Source organism: Lacerta agilis, chromosome 7 (genome assembly GCF_009819535.1).
Source record: "Lacerta agilis isolate rLacAgi1 chromosome 7, rLacAgi1.pri, whole genome shotgun sequence".
Taxonomy (NCBI): Eukaryota; Metazoa; Chordata; class Lepidosauria; order Squamata; family Lacertidae; genus Lacerta; species Lacerta agilis.
The window spans coordinates 33755779-33773438 of NC_046318.1; the positions used below are offsets into that span (position 1 = coordinate 33755779).

General features: G+C 43.3%; 1 protein-coding gene across 1 annotated transcript; it reads left to right on the forward strand.

The window, feature by feature from the left end:
- Positions 1 to 16883: 16883 nt before the first annotated feature.
- Positions 16884 to 17431, forward strand: LOC117049375 (U6 snRNA-associated Sm-like protein LSm3). Its single transcript, XM_033154044.1, is given in 2 exon segments — positions 16884 to 17023; positions 17025 to 17431. Coding segments are annotated over 2 exon segments (291 nt in total). The 3' UTR covers positions 17176 to 17431.
- The last annotated feature ends 229 nt before the right edge of the window (positions 17432 to 17660 follow it).

Genomic DNA, 17660 nt, shown 5'->3' on the forward strand with positions numbered 1-17660 from the left:
TCATACCAATAGTGTCAGGCAGGGCTTTTTTTCATCCGGAACTCGCCAGAACTCAGTTACGGCACCTCTAAGTTGGGCTCTATTGCTATTATAAGAGAACAAGGGAAGCATTCATAGTGAGTTCCAGTGCCTCTTTTTCTAGAAAAATAGCACTGGTGTCAGGTGTGAAAAGCAGCTAGAAACTCCTACACTACTCGCTGCATAAATGAATTTTGTACTTTCAGCCTCCACAAGAGTAGCTGAATGACAAATTATTACTTGAATTTGGTGCAGCTTTTCTGCTAAAGCATTCAAAGCAGTTTGCTATTTTAAATGATAATAGTAAAGTTACAAGACAGCAGAGCTGTTTCAGGACATTGGTGGGCTCTTCAGGAGCTGATGGCATTCACTCCCTGGTCTGAGCTTTTTAAAAGCAGCTTCTGGAAACTTACCATATATACTTGAGTATAAGCCTAGTTTTTCAGCACATTTTTTGTGCTGAAAAAGCTGCCCTCGGTTTATACTCAAGTGAGACAGGCGGTGGGGGTGGTGAGAAAGAAGCCCTTTCTCTCTGCTCGTGCCGCCACCCGCTCTCCCCAGTCAACCATTCCTTAAGAAGTATACAAGAACGGCGGTTCTTTACTCTCCCCAGGCAGCTTGTTCCCTTCCTGAACTGCTCGCATAAATGCAAACTTGGCAAAGGAAGAAGAGGAAGGAGCAGCCCAAAGGGTTGCTTTCGGGCTGCTCATTCCTCCTCCTCCTCCACAGTGGCAAAGGTGAACCGGCTTATACTCGAGTCAATAAGCTTTCCCAGGTTTTTGTAGGAAAATTAGGTGCCTCGGTTTATATTCGGGTCGGCTTATACTCGGGTATATACGGTAGCTCTTTCAGTAAATACATATCTTGCCCAGAGCTGCATAATTGCTTGCTAGCTCTTACCTGAAGCCACCATAGTGCTGTGCAGTTTCTTCTACTATGAATAGAGCAGAGTACTTTGGCTGTGCTTCCTCTGTCAGAAAGAGAGAATGAGAACACATCATCTACCAGCATCATATCCTACTGTTCTCTTATACATGCTACCAGGAAGGCTTGCAAGAACAGGCATTTGAGGACCTATGATCATCAGACACTTAATGGTAGGTCTCTATTGCTATGTTGCTTTTACTAACCTCATAATGTTCATATTCATATTCAGATTCACCCTTGAAATCCTGTATCTAAACCCTGTCCATTTGTTGTTAAAATAGAAAATAAAAAACCTCAAACATGCAAATAAAAGCTTGCATGTGCATGCGCTTTATCTTGCCTACTGACCAAAACTTGGGAGATGAATGAAATAGTTTTTTAGATGCTACCAGTGAACCAAGAACTGTTTGAAATTTGTTCACCTCACCTATAATTCATGCACCTTGCATTAACTGTGATCAGTGCCAGATGCTGTTAATTTTGCCAGTCTTCTATACAAAATTGCATGGCAGCAGTGCCAAGGTAAGGAAAGGTTTGTGTTTCCATTCTGGTGGGAAAGGCTGTGGTTTTAACACACACAAAACAGATTGGCAAAAGCTGTAGGATAGACATTGTAGTTCTCCAAACGACATTATTGAATTGCTTACTCCCAAGGTGTCCACTAGCAAAAGGCCAAATACACAGTGCAAGAGTCCCTGAGCTAGATCAGGTCTATGACACAGGAGAAGTGGGGGTGATTAACCCTTAGACCTCATGATCCTGATCAGAATCTTCTCTCCATGTCTGCTATTTGCAGTGGGAGGAAAAATCACATTGGCACCCATAAAAGTCTCCTCTCATTGTGAATAGCAGGCACCCCCAGTTATTGGGGGGGTGGGTGGGCTTGGATGAAGGGTTTACTACCCACACTATGATCCCAATTCTTCTATGTGCATTTTGCAATTCTTTGAGCTGGGGGGCAAACTTGTTATACAGACTGACATTCTAGGCTATCAGGCCAGGTTTTGTGTAACTTTTCACTGGTCTCTGCAACATCTGCTGTAGCTGCTTAGCTGTTATGGCAATATCTTACGTTTGCCTTTAGCCAGTTGGGTTTTGCTTTTTTTAAAAAAGCAAAACAATAAAGGGAACTTTGTATCTAAGTTGCTAAAGGCTTCATGTGGTCATTGCCTCACTTTATTTTAACAAGAACTGTGCACCAGGAGCATTGAGTGAAAAGTACAAGCCATTTGTAAGTGGGAAAGTCACTTTGAGCTATTGTTTTGACTAACATGAAAGGTCATTTGAACTACAATTCCCAGAACACTCCTGTAACTGATCCTGCATGTTCGCCAAACAAATGGTGATGATCCATCTTTCGGAAGCCAGATTGATGGATTATGAATCCCTGAAGTTCAAAGGATTGACTCTGACTTTGCAGAGTGCCTCATTATAGTTGTGTGTGGTATTCCCCCGCTCCTGTTTCAAGCCATCCATACATTATATTTTTCCACCTTGGAGGTCTGGCGACTGCATGAACTCCTTGGCCTTCTCCGATGTTTCTGCCTTAGCAGAACAGTACAATAGAACTGGAAAATGCTTCTTAACTGTGAAGCATGTCATGATTAGGCTTCTTTTCAGCTTGTATTTGCTGCCAGGGCTAGCTCTGAATTACTTTTTAAAGTTCAAATAGCATTCTCCCCAACCCCTTACCTCTCTCTCTGCCTTTTCCCCCTTGAGAGAGAGAGAGAGAGAGACCCATTGTATATTTAGCAGCTTCATGGCAGACAGAAATTCAAAACATGCAATTCTTAGCATGGAGATAGAAAGCTTCACCTATTGACTTTCTCCTGTTCCTTAGGGACCAGACCTTGCAACAAACAAACCCATTTCCCAACTCCGTTCCCATAGTTACTTAGAGAGCACCATTACGGGATCAAACAATATCCTCCACAGTGTCAAGATTGCATTCATTTGCTTGCCTTCTAACATGATCATCATCTGCCTGCAATGCCTCTTGACAGTTGTACCCAAGCGACATAGTCCAGTGTAGGCATTTTGCCACTTTTCCTCCTCCAAAGCCAGTATGGTGTCAATTTTCTATCTCTTTCTGCCCCCTTGCCACCTCCCCTGTTCAGATGATGTTTTAGGCATGTTTATTTGGTTTAATTTTTTGTTCTGCATCTTTTTGTTGTTTTTTTTATAAAAAAGCAAATATGTACATACATGCATTATTTTGCTGCGATTGGGAGGGGTGGTGTTGGTTAATATTTATTTATTATTATTTATTAAATTGGCTGACCAAAACCTGGTATGTGTGTAGATGGATCTATCACAGGTCACCACTCAAGTTATGTACATCTTGAGTATACCCCCTTATATGCTGGTTGCTGTCCCTTGCACTTCCTGAAAATGTGCCTCAGTTTTCATGCTGAGGCCCATACAATTCATTTGGCGACCTACCATGTTCTACAGCAGTTCACAACTAATCCTTCAACACATCCACCGTATGCATTTTATGTTCTGAACTGCCCTGAGATCCATGGATGAAGGGCAGCATACAAATTTAATAGATAATACTACATAGAGGCTAGATCAACCTTTCTCAAACTTGGGTCCCTAGGAATGATGGGAGTTGTAGTCCAACAACATCTGGGGACCCAAGTTTGAGAAATACTGACTGACAGACTTGCCCCCTGGTATCTATGCCTCCTCCATCTGCACTGTCCATATGTGGTGCATCGGCATGGAACGTATATGTGAGTAGGCTCTCCTTCCCAATTTTCTGAATTGAAGCCATTGGGGATGAAGAAGAATGGGGGAAATAAGCCGCAGTCCCACTCCCCTCTAAGCAGTTCTCTCTAGTTTGGCCTGAATCTCCTTGGTTTGTAGCTTCTTTGAAACTTCCCAGGTGACCTTTGGAATCTCAGCATCATAAGCTTATTTTAAGATGTATGTTGTTGCCTGGGCCCAGCAGTGTCTGCAATCTATTTTTCATTCCCGAAATCTTGTTGACTGTCCGGACAACTTATTTTATCTAGCTAAATGCGATAGATCTGCAGATTTGTCTGGAGTGTGATGTCTCTCAAAGCATAATGCTTGTGCAGGGTTTTAGCAGGCTGTGTGGAAACCAAGTTACTGCAGTGTCATGACAAAGTCACAGTTTATCCAGAGAATTAAATGCTGTGAGCAATGCTGTCCAGTCACAGTTGGGATGTTACAAATTTTACGATTGTTCTCACAGGACTTTTCAGATACGGCTGATGAAAAGCAGACAGCAAGGCTTTCGCCTCAAGAGAAGAGGCAAGAGGAGGAAGAAATATTACCTATCTTGACCTTCTTTTTAGACCATCCTGGTAGGAACCCAAGAATTACGCACCATGCTTGTCATTACGCTCTCTGCACTTCCTGCCACCAATGGCAAACCTTGCCGTTCTAATGATAACTTGCAGCTTCAAATTCATGTGAAAAATGACAAGGCCTTCACAGCTTGAATAATAATCATGACGGCTCCTAGGTTTATATTTGGAAAAGTAGTTGCTTCTCCGAATGCAGTGCTATCCCCAACATGTGATAGTCAGGCTATACTTCTTGAATCTTGCCACTAATTCCAGAATGTTTATAACTTAAAAGTAGGGATGTCAATTTTTACTTCACTCAGTTGCTCATTTTCCCCATCTTAAATTCAGTTCTTAGCTTCTCCCACATCAACATTCGGGAAGCTTTTTTTGTGAAAATGTTTCCTACTATGCACATGTTTGCAAAGCAATTTTTGTATGTAATTTTAACTAAGACATGTATTTATGCGCACACTTTTGCCTAGTATATACATTTTAGCACCCATCACCTGGCCTACTTGGGCACCACCCAATGAAATTATTTCCTGTATCACTGGAAGACATGTACCTTTTACTGGATGGCTGAAGAAACTGTGACTGTCCATATGTTGCTGGACTGTAACTCAAAGTGCTGGTTTTGCCATTTAAAGCCTCAAACAGCTCAGGAATGCAATAGCTCAAGGACCACCACTCCCCATATGATCCAACCAGGACCCTGAGATCATCATCTGAGGCCCTTCTTTGTGTGCCTCCTCCACAAGAGGTCCAGAGGGCAGCATCACGAGAAGGGGCCTTTTCTGCGGTGCCCCCTCCCATTTGTAGAATGCTCTCCCCAAGGAGGTTTGCCTGGCACCTTCATTATACATCTATAGGCACCAGACAAAAACGTTATTCAACCAGGCCTTTGACTAATTAACATTCTATGTCCTTTTATATGTGTTTGTTGGAGGGTGTGTGTGTTATTGTTCTGTTATGTTCTTGTTTTTTTCATGTAGTTTGCGTTTCTATTTTGTATTTTTATGCTGTGAACTGCTCTGAGATCTTCGGACAAAGAGCTGTATACAAATTTAACAAACAAACAACTAATAATAATAATAATAATTTCATTATTTATACCCTGCCCATCTGGCTGGGTTGCCCCAGCCACAGTGGGCAGCTTCTAAGACATATAAAAACATAATAAAATGTTAAACATTAAAAACTCCCTTGTTGCTGGCCATTGGGCCAGGCTGAGTGGGGCTGGTGGGTTGAAGTTCAACAGAATCTGGTGGGCTGGAGGTTGGCCACCTTTGTTTTACTGCAACTTCTAATATAATAGTAGGGGAGCGGAGCTTGTAAAACAAGTTTACTGATCAATTAACTATATGGCAGTGAATAATTGTGCAGGTATGATAAAGCACTTTGACTAGGTCATACTAATCTCCTCATTCCAGGTGTAGCTTGTAAATGTATGCATATGTATAAGGAAGTAGTGAAATATATGCAGGTTATATGCAGTAAATTATATGAGAAAGAGGGAGAGCATGAATCTTATGCTGAATTATTCAACAGAGATTTGCTGGGAAAGGAAATATTGCACATCTCTCACACTGGCCATTCTCTCCTCTCATTACTTTTGAGCACTTAAGCCATTTTTCCATGGAGACTTTCATTACAGAGGTAGTTAACCAAGGGGCTTGGCAATACGTTAAATTCAATATGGGGAGCATTAATTGAGTGAAATTTGACATGATTGCTCTGTGAGGGAAGGTACCTTTAGTTTATTTTAATAGTGCACATTGATTTTCTGGCTTCTTCTTGTGAGCATGAACCCTAAAGCAACTGTGACTAATATAGTGATCAAGCAAATGCATGCATAAGCAAATATGCAATTCAATTAAAGTCTCTGAGACATCTTCCAGTCAAGAGTAGCATCGATAACTACACACACACACACACACACACACACACACACAGTTTTCTGTATGTGTAACATCCCCCCCAACTCTGTGTGATCAGAAAATCCTGCCTTCTCTCTCCTTTTCCACCTCTGTTGCTTTGCTTCAAATTAGTAAGACAAATGTATATTATGCCACTTGGCATTTTGTTCTTCTGGGACTAGAACAGGGAAAGTGTAAAATATGCAATCCAGTGGTGGGTTTTAGATTACATGTGCACCATGGCAAAAATGATCCATGGCCTTTATTGCCATGGCAGTTTCCCACACATGGTCAGCCATGGTGGCCAGAAAAGCAAGAGGACAGGACCCTTGTAGCATAAATAACTGTGCTGAAAATGTGCGTTTGTTTGTGTGTTTGTGTGTGCGCGCATCTGCAGAATTCGTGGAACCTTACCACAGAAGAACGGAATGGATTAGCTGTTGGTTATAAAATGCTTGGGAAACCAGCTCTGTGCAACCACCTCCAGGAAGTCTGGCCTGCTAGTGGGCTGGTTGCAAGATCCCCACTTGGGTGACTGGACTGAGCCCTTGCAGCAAAAGAGCAAGAGAAATATGCCTAAATGCTGCAGTTCTATGCTGAGAAGACCTTTATCTATTGACTTGTTTGATGGCGGTGACTGTGAGTAAATATATCCCTTCTCCTTTGGTTCTATGCATGCTGGCAGCTTGTTCTGCTCCACAGATTTGCAAAGCAAAAGGGCTTGAGAGCAATGGCTGGAGCAGAGTGCCTGACCTTTGCCAATAGACTACTGACCTGCAAGCTGGTGAGGAGCATCTTCTCTGTGGAAGCATAGTGCTCCTCACTGTTGGGATCGGTGGGTGCTTCCTCCCCCGCCCCTTAAATAATTTTAGGCTGCTTTTGTGACCAAGACCTCACAAAACTGGCTGATGTAAAACAAATTCATGAAATAACAGTATCACAATTACCATAAAGCAACCCTTTAAAAACAGCAGTACAGTATACTATTAAAATCAGCTGAAACGCTTGAAAAGAATCTCAAGCAGTGCTGTAAAACCTTTAAGAGCAAGCAACTTGAAATAATTGAGTCTTCAAGGCCTGTTGGAAGGTCTGCATTTGGGGGGCAATATGCTCAATGGCTGGGAGTTCACACAAGTGTGGGCCACCTAAAAAAAAGCCCTGTTACCTGTGCCTGCCAATCTAATTTATCTTACAGGTTGGTCTATGAGCAGAGCCTTCCTAGCTGATGTCAGCACCTGGGTAGATTTGTATGTGTGAATCTGGCCCTTAAAGCAACCTGGCCATGACCCATTCAGGGCTTTGGAGGTCAAGACCAGGGAAAGGGAACCTTCTAGAAAACCTTCTAGGTAGTTCACATGCCACTGGTGGGTGGGGCCAAAGGGAAGAGCAGGCAGATCAACAATTGTGCATTTTATCTTTCTACAGGAGGCTTTCTTTCTGCACACACTTGCAACCTCCTTCCACCCAGGCAAGCACAAGGAATTATCAGAGTTCAAGGACACACTCAAGATAAGCAAAAATACCAGCCAAGGGTGCAAAGCAGGGGTGTGCGCAGCCTGGGAAGAGTCTCAAGGGCCAGACAGAGAGACAACATTTGGCTCCCAGACTTGAGGTTCCTCACTGAGGGTCAAGACCAAGACTTCACATTCAGCCAAGATGCTATCAAGCAACCAGTGCAATGGGTACAATACTGCTAGAGCCGTACGTTTCAGAAAAGACCCAGATTGAGGGCAGACATGGATGGGAGACGGCCATAGCCACTCTACTTTGCATTGCAGTATGTGTTTTCCACCTTCCCTTGCTTAATTTATTTATTTAATAGAAAATTATTTATCCATCATTTCCATCATCAATGTTTTACCTTGTGAGTTCTAAGCACGCGCAGCATAGGGACAGATAATAGGCTCATGCAGCTTATCCAATCATCTGCGTTATCATCTCCCAGTTTGGGGCTAATATGCTGGTGCTGGTGTGCTGTAATTGGGTGCTGGGCTACACCACATCCTTTGCTGTCATTGTGGGAGAGGCAGTAGTTGACATGGGAACAGCTTTCCCCTCAGTTCTTTGCCCGCCTCATTGAAGCTTTTGGTGGCTGAAACATTGGGGTATCCATAGTGTTCTGCTGGTGGATCTAACATGGCAGTGGTATATCTTATTGTTGGTTTTTTATGTTATTGCAATTATAGTGAGTCACTTTGAGCTTGACATGTGTTGTTGGAAAAGCGGGATATAAATATTAAATCAAATCAAATATCTGACATTCTGTTGGCATATTCCGGCTTCCACCAAATTCTGTAGGTCCCCCCAGTTGGTGTTTCCTCAGTGTGAGATTGAGCTCTTTAAAGTACTTATATCCCATTGTTGTTGTTCAGTCCTTCAGTCGTGTCCGACTCTTCGTGACTCCATGGACCAGAGCACGCCAGGCACGTCTATCCTCCACTGCCTCCCGCAGTTTGGCCAAACTCATACCAGTCACTTCGAGAACACTGTCCAACCACCTCATCCTCTGTCGTCCCCTTCTCCTTGTGCCCTCCATCTTTCCCAACATCAGGGTCTTTTCCAGGGAGTCTTCTCTTCTCATGAGGTGGCCAAAGTACTGGAGCCTCAACTTCAGGATCTGCCCTTCCAGTGAGCACTCAGGGCTGATTTCTTTAAGGATGGATAAGTTTGATCTTCTTGCAGTCCATGGGACTCTCAAGAGTCTCCTCCAGCACCATAATTCGAAAGCGTCAATTCTTCGGCGATCAGTCTTCTTTATGGTCCAGCTCTCACTTCCATACATTACTACTGGGAAAACCATAGCTTTAACTATATCCCATGTTCCTGATTAAATGCAAAACCACCTAAGAGGCCTCATACAAAAAATTTAAAAGACCATCATAGAAATGATGCAGAACCTATGGACTTAACAAAGGAAGGGAGGGTTAAAAATCGAGTCTTCTAGGCAATATTATCAAGTTAGGAAGCTGATTCCTGCTAAAGACTTTCTCAAGGTTAGGAAAGGAAGCTATTTCATCTGGTGGAATAAATCGGCTTTTTGTTCTCACTTTACAGTGCATGTAATGACATCTTTAACTGGAACGAAGACTTCTTTGCCACTGAAGAGTTTAATATCTAAGATGAAATTAAATGCCTACCCTGAACAGTAAAGAAAATAGATACTTTCGTGATTACATAATAATTTACCCAAATGCATGCACTCCTAAATATGCTCTACAGCTGAGGAGAAATTCAATTTGATTTCTTCTCCAACACCACATGCTAATTTTCCAGAAAAAATTAAATTATTCTCACTTATGAGGCTATAAATGAATTTGCCTAGCTTATTGCTGTCACCCATTCATTTATCATTATTCAGATTGCTTTCCACTCTCGGATAGTGTTGGCCTGAAATGCTGCTTTTGGAGACCAGCCGGTATGAGTGATTCAAGGAAAGCATTAAAAAACTTAATCGAGATTTGCCTGTGCACATAGAAAGGAGATACTGCAGCTAGAGAAAAGAGTGTGCTTCTCTCACCTCCACCAACATGTGGAGTCAATTCAAACGTACAGAGTGACATGTAGAACAGTTTGCTGTGTTTTGGGTGGCACTCCACATATTATATTGCTATGTGCACCCCAGTCTCCAAGCAACGAGACACTGAGGGGTTCCAGCATAAGCCTTGGGTTTGATTTCCATGGAATGAAGTTAACTGGAGACTGTGTTGTCTTTGTGATATATAATTTTATATACATGCAAACAAACACAGGCTGAACATCAGGTGGAAGGCCTCACAGCTTTAACACTCCAACAGTTTTTGCTTCCCTATTAGGTTCCCAGGGAGCAGGGCTTTTTTTCCCCAGCCGGAACTCAGTTCTGACACCTCTCAGGTTGGCGCCATTGCCATTATAAGAGAACAAGGGTTGGCATTCACGGTGAATTCCAGCACCTCTTTTTCTAGAAAAAATAGCACTGCCAGGGAGATCTCCAAAGCCATAGCTTTGGACTCAACACAGGAAGCAAGTCTATGGTTTTCTAGCTCTGGACGACTGATTTTTTTGTAGGGCCAAAGCTGCAAGTGGGTAGGGTGGTCCCTTACCCCCTTTCTCCCCCTTTCTCTGTCTCAGTGTCTCCGTCTCCTTCCCTCTCTCCAGCACATCCATCTTTCTCCCTCTCCCTCTTTCACCCTGACAGCCAAGCTCCCAGCAGAGGGACAGACCACTCTTTCTCATCTCAACTGGTTGTATGCTAAGGGCTGCATAATATAGGCCAACGGCCAAGTGCTACATTTAGCATGAGGGCCACAGGTTGCCCACCCCTGTTGAGATACACTCCCTGTTGGGTGTTCAACACTGAGCTCCTTGGAGGAAAGGTGGGATTTACAAGTAATAAGTAAATAAATGGCAGCTCAAAGGAGATGTCATGAGATATGTGGGCTGCAAGCCAATTAGACCTATTCTGGTTGAACTAGTACCTTAGATTGTGCCAACGATGCCACAGGTAGCTGCTATTGCAAGCATTTTTTTTTAATTAAAAAAACCACCTTACCTTACTTTCTCCTCTCTAATATAGCCTGTTCTTCACAGCCAGGCAGGCAGGCTGATTTTACCAGTAAAACAGAAGGCTTGTTAAGAACACACATTTCTCATTTATGTTTCTCTGTTGGATACACCTGATTAAAAATGAATTTTGCTTCAACCAACATGGTTTATGGACTTTGGAATGAACTAATTCTATTTGTTGTTGTTTTGTGTTGAAAATGCCTGCACCCTGCCATCTGAGATATGAATTAGATGAGCAGTTATTATAAATATCGGGCACAGATTTATGGGCAGTTTAGTAAGTTTCTGACCAGGGCAGTCAGATAATGAAAACATGTCCCCAGGTGTGCCATAAACAGCTCGAAAAAATATAATACGAAAGGGGTTTTGTATCCATTTCCATAAAAAGACCAATTTGAATTTTATAGTGATTTGCATAATTCTGTCCAACTGGCTCTATGCATTCCAATTCTTTTTCTAACAAAGCAGTGAATATGTTCAGTAGGGTGAACAGTTCAATATATTTAGCAAGTGGGATTTAAGCTGTCTATAAAAATCTGTTTTATTTCAGAGGGTTCTGGGTGACCACTTTTATTTAAATTGCTGTTGTGCTAATCGGGCTATGTTACTTTGGATCAAGCATTTTTCATCCTCATGCAAACTAGTATTGATAAATTAAAATGATAAATTAAAAATATTTGTTTTAATTAATAGGGAGTCCTGGAAATAGGGAAATAGGCTAAAGAACGTGAGGCAGGTTTTTCTGGCCATATTGTCTAGAGCAGTGGTGGCGAACCTATGGCACGCGTGCCAGAGGCGGCACTCGGAGCCCTCTCTGTGGGCACGCGTGCTGTCGCCCCAGCACTGAGTGAAATGGCGATCCCAGCCCCTGCGCTATCTTGAAACGGAGCTGGAGGAGGCTGCTGGAGGAGCACTTGCGCCCGTGCACACTGCAAAAGTGTGTGTGTGTTTGTGTGCAGGGGACCGTCAGCCGGAAGAGAAGCGTCTGACAAGGACGGGCAGTTGAGATTTTGTGCTGCGCATAACATGAGGGAACGCGAGAGGGTGGCTCTCTGTATGTGTGCGTGTGAGAGGGAAGAAGGGAGTGTGCGAGCCCATGTGTTCAAAGTGGCGGTATGGAGGAGGGTGCCGGAGTTCCCAAGTCCCTTTCTTATTTTATTTTTATTTTTATAGATTTTTATTGGACTGGGGGGGGCAGCTGCCCCTCCCTGCCCTCCCTTGGCTACGCCCATGCAGCCAGCCCTTTATTTGAGCAGCTTGGATAACGAACGGAAGCTTGCACACCCGTAACTTATTTTGGGGTGCAAATCCCAGCTCCCGATTTCCCTGCCGCGGGAGCGTCATGCGTCAGAGCCAGTTTGCAAACCACAAAACAACGCACATTCCAAGCGCTCCTGGAGGCTCAAAACTTCCTCCGGAGCGCCACGGGAGAGTGCGCGCGCAGGATCCCTCCTGCAATCTCTGCTCTAAGGACCTGAGATCTAAAGACCCTTGAGCTACACGGCGTTGGATCCTCCTTGCTCTTCTCTGCCAACGATCAGGAACAGCCCGGTCCCGTGCAGGTCTACTCGGGAGAAAACCCCACGGGGAGCTTCCCTGCCTTAAATGACTGGTATTCCCTTTTTTTCTAGCCGGGAGGCGCTTGTGCCTTGTGAGATAGATACGGCCGGGTAAAGGACAGAAAGAAAGCATAACTGATCATGGTGGGTGGGGATTTCTTAAGCCCACTCCCACCTCGGCGGCACCCACCCCGTGAAAATACAGGGATACACGTGGGTCTCTCTCTTCCCGTACCTGACACTACAATTGCCTCAGATCTGCCTAGCAGAGCCTCTTCCCGAGAGGGCATCCGTACATCACCAGGCATGGCGTCGGAGTTCAACAACGGGGGGACCCACCGCTACCCACGTCCCTAAGTCCCTTTCTTAAAATGATTGTGTTGTCGCTGCTGCTGCTGCTGTGTGCCTGCCTGTCAGCTACTCCCTGTGCACATGCGTGGCAATCTCCCCCCATTATCTTAATCAGGAGTCCCCCCAAACAGGAAGTGTGTTATACCCAGAAAAATACAGTAAATTGCGGTGTTGGCACTTTGCAATAAATAAGTGGGTTTTGCATTGCAGTTCAGGCACTCGGTCTCTAAAAGGTTCGCCACCACTGGTCTAGAGACCACTGATAATGATGCTTCAATTTATTTGACTGAGCAAAAAAATGTAAGAGTCAAAGGTAAAGCACAAAAACAAAAAATAGTGCAACACAGTCATTACAGTGGCCCATGAACAGACTCGGCAAAACAGCAAGTTTTTATCAGCACAAAACAGCAGAACATTTATCATCTGTCAAATGCCCAGGGGAGAAGAAATACGTTTTAACTTGGCACTGAAAGGTGGTTAATGATGGTGCCAGGCAGACCTCTCTAGGGAGAGCATTCCACAAGCAGGGAGCCACTGCTAAAAAGGCCATCTCCCTTGTCACTACTCTCTGAACCTCCTTCAGAGAGGCAGGTGGAGAAGGGCTTCAGATGAAGACCGAAAGGTCTGGTAGGTTCATACTGGGGGAGGTGCTCTGAGCTATGGAAGCACCCATGTAAAGCATGACAACAATGTTACAGGAGAGCTGGAAGGGCTTCCTGGACAATGTGTTTCATATAAGCTCCCTCATTTTCCAAAGAAACTCCATCCACATGACAGCATAAAACAGTGCATCCTTCCTCAATATGGTGCCCTCCGATGTTTTGAACTACACTTCCCATCGTCCCTGTTCACAGCTATTTTGGAAGTTGTAGCCCCAAATTTCTGGAGGGTACCATATTCAGGAAGGTTGACATAGTGTCTCGGGGGGGGGGGGGGGCCAGGGCTGGTGCTGTGAAAATGCTGACACTCATGGGATATTTTGCTTATACTGAATAAGCCACCACTGGAGCTGATGTTTTTCAAATATATATTTAAAACACTTTAAAGCTTCGGGTATTTAAAATAATCTGCCGTGCTGCAATTTGGAAGTTCAAAAGCTTACAGTGAACAAGGTTTGAGAGAAAACTTAGGCAGGATAATGCTCACTGCAATGCTGTTCATCTATTTGATTCAATATTCAAAATTAACATTGGCATGGCTTGTTTAGCTGCCTTTTGATGTTTGAATTGGGGCATGTAATGCTTTCAGTTCAAAAACCCAGATATATAATTGTAATGAAGTGGGCCAGAAGTCAGTAAGGTAAATGCTGAACTTCAGGTAGTCTGTTGATTTCTAGTTTAAAAATAGTTGATACAGAGGGGCATTGCCCAGAAGAAGTAGTAATATGCAGGGAGTCCCAGGTTCAGTTCTTGGCATCTTCAGGTAAGAGTAGGAAATACCTCTACCAGAAACCCTGGAGGATTGTTGCTGGTTAGACAATGCTTCATTAGATGAACCCAATGGCCTGAGTTATTCTAAGACAGCTTGCAAGGTTCTTATAACTTCATATTTAATCTTTGTATAACTTTATATATAACCCAGCATATCTACAGTGCAGTTCTAAACATGTCTACTCAAATGTAGGAATGGGGCGAATCTGGATTCAGTTTGCATTCATAGGTGAACCTACCTAAGTCAGTGGCATAGCATGGGGGGCAGGGGGACCGTGGCCCCGGAAGCAAATTTCTGAGGGGGCACAACCAGGTGCCCCCCCCCGACAGGCTTCCTCACTCAGGCCAGAGCTACGGGAAGGCAAGCCATGGCCATGCTGGGACTTTGGGCCTGGGAGGGGCGGCACCTCCTCCTCCTCATGGCCAACAAAGGGATACCCACATGCACCCCTTCCCTAGGCCGGGCGAGAAGGAGGGCACCGTTGCTGTTGCCCACTAAAGAAGGAGGGAGGAAAAGGAAGGCAGGAAAGCGCTGCTGGAGTCACATTTGTTGCCCAGAGCGGCTCACTGCACGGACAAGAGGGCGCTCTTGGCTTCACGTTTCTCTGCCTTACGTCTCTGCTCCCAGGTTGGGGCTAGTTTGCAAGCACAGTCTCCCTTGATTAGATGCTAGCCAATGAAGGGACCAGGGCCAGATTTAGGTTCGATGAGGCCCTAAGCTACTGAAGGTAATGGGGCTCTTTATATGTCCATCTCTCCTTTGTCAACAACAAATTGTCGCTGTTTTTTTGTGTTGAATATATGCTATATGGTAATTTATGGACCTAATAGGTATCTAAAGCCATTTAAACATAACAAAATATGTATTTTATCAAAGTAATTGTTGAACTGTTGTTTCTTAATCTTATATTTTGAAAATGTATATCATTTTCCCCCCTTTAAATTTTTTTGGGGGCCCCAAGAGAGTGGGGCCCTAAGCCATAGTTTGTTTAGCGTATACATAAATCCAGCACTGGAAGGGACTGACCACTGCCCAGTCCACCAGGGGGTGCAACACTTGCCCTGCCCTGGGTGCCAGCAACCCAATGCAAACTGAAACACAACCAACCTCCAAAATTTGCACTTCTCCAAACTTTTCAACATTGCTCTCCAGCCAAGCAAGTACAAGAAATGCATACGCTGGGGTAAAATGTGCCTTAAATGCATAATTTAGTGAAAATAACATATCAAAATGCATTATGGTCTACTTTGCAAAAAGTGGGCAGAATTGCACTCAAGAATGTATATATTAGGAGAAATTTGCCGCAAAATGATGAATTCACGAGGGCTTTCTTTTCTTTAACCCACGGTGTGAATCATGCAGTAGGCTTTTGACTTTCAAATGTTGAAAAATGAATATGGGGAGGGAGGGTTATTCTTCAGAGTTCCTTCACTGGTAAAATACTAAATTGATAATAAAGAAACCTGTTGTACAGGTATACCCAAAAGCCACAATAGAGATAAGTGGGGATCAATTTTTTTTGACTAGCTTTCACTTTGCTGCCCCCCCCCCCCGCTTTTCATTTTCAGTCAGTTCTCATTCAAACTATATGGAGTCATGTTTAAGATGACGCTGAACTAAGGCATGTGTATAATGATCTGTGGCACAGCCTTTAATAGATTGATGTCAGTTACATTTCTAAGTAACAGCCTTCCGATTCATGATAAATTCTCCACTCCATCAATTTTTTTAAAAAACCTCTTCATTTCCTTTTCCTTCCAAACTAGTCAAAAAGGAAAGAGGAGACCAGGTGAGACAAGCTTCACACCCCCTATCATATTAATGCTCTACAAATCCCACATACCGGTAATTAAAATAAGTTTCATTTTCATTCCATTAGAATGAAGGGAGTCAATTCAAGTCTAGTTCTGTACATAGGAAGCCTTAACTAGTCCAGCTGTATTAGCCTTCATATATGGATAGTATAAAAATGAGACCTCTTTTTTCTTTTTTTCCTGACAAGGTTAGTGTGATAAAAGCGCAATAAGCTATCAGCATGATTCATTTGTCTCCCCTTAGTGGTTTTATTTTCAAAACACCATCTTGCTAACTGTGAATTCCTGCATTATATTCCAGCAGGCAGTTTACATTTTTTATTAAAAGGACTCTTCATCGTCAGATAGGTTTGCAATTGTGTGTTCCCCCCTTTTGGAAAGAGTTGGCGCTCGGCTGTCCAATACAGCCCCCCGAAGAAATGGCTTGATCTGCATTCAACTTTGGCAGTCTATCAGGTCTTGTCTGATTATTTTTTAGCTTGTTGGCCTCTGTGAAATAGCCCAGTCCCAGAGATGCTGTATGACTCTGAGGAGGTGACAGGGGAGTAAGTCATTTTTACACACAACAAATGATCCACTCAGTTTATATAGCAGACGACACACCTGAGTTTCCCCTAAATGCCTCCTTGAGGTTTGCAAATGGGCCAGAGATGAAAATACATCTGCCCTTGAGTTACGTGGGTTCATGCTGCACAAATTGTTTGAAAACTTCTGGTAGTTACAGAGTAGAATCAGTTGGAAGAGAACTCAGAGGTCACCTCATCCAGTTCCTGCTCATGTAGAATATCCACTCCAAAGAATCAGAGATTTGAAAGGGACTGACTAGGGACCAGTAGTATAATTAGATTTTAGTGTAAAATATGTTTTGCATTTAAAAGAATAACCCTGAAATAAATGTCATTTTCTCTTTTTAGGTATAAATAATGAAGTATATACAATGTGAATTCCCTGTCCCAAAGCAAGGTATTAAAACAAGTGTGGTTTTATAAACAAGTGTGGGGGGAAATGGTGGACGAGGTAGACTCGCAACAAACCACAAATACTGTAGAAGAGTCCTTGGATCTCATCAGACTCGGTCTTGATGAACAAATTTATGTAAAAATGAGAAATGACCGAGAACTTCGAGGCAGATTACATGCTTATGACCTGCGGTGATGTTGAGGAGACTGTGACAACAATAGAAATTGATGAAGAAACCTATGAAGAGGTTTATAAATCTACCAAAAGGAATATTCCGATGCTGTTTGCCCAAGGAGATGGAGTTGTACTTGTAGCTCCTCCACTGAGGGTTGGCTGAAACCGTGAAAAAAAATGGTCATCGTTTCAAAAACGTTGGACCTCTGGACACTGTCTTCTGATGCCCTTAAATATTAAGATTCTGCCCTTAATTCTGAAAGACCATCCAAACCTGATTGTTGTGATGGCGTAAGATCATTTGGCATATAAGTTGATATAAGGTTATTATTTTTCTAAAATAACTTAAATGCAGGTGTCTTTATGTATCAAATCGGTGGATGTAACAATTTTAGTTGCGCTTGTGGGCGCTGATCTTTTTAAAGAAATAAGTCTGTTTGGTTTAAAAACAACAACAAGTGTGTGTGTCCCCCATCTCTCAGAGATGTTATAGATGTGGCTGGTTTTAAGAACACTCTGATAATATGGAATCATTATATCTCCTGCTTTGGTTTTATGACATGGATTGTGGTGATCCTCTTCCTGCGCACTCAACCCTGTTACCTCTCCAGCTTCTGACACCTCCTCCTCCCCGTCTGCTCCCTCTTC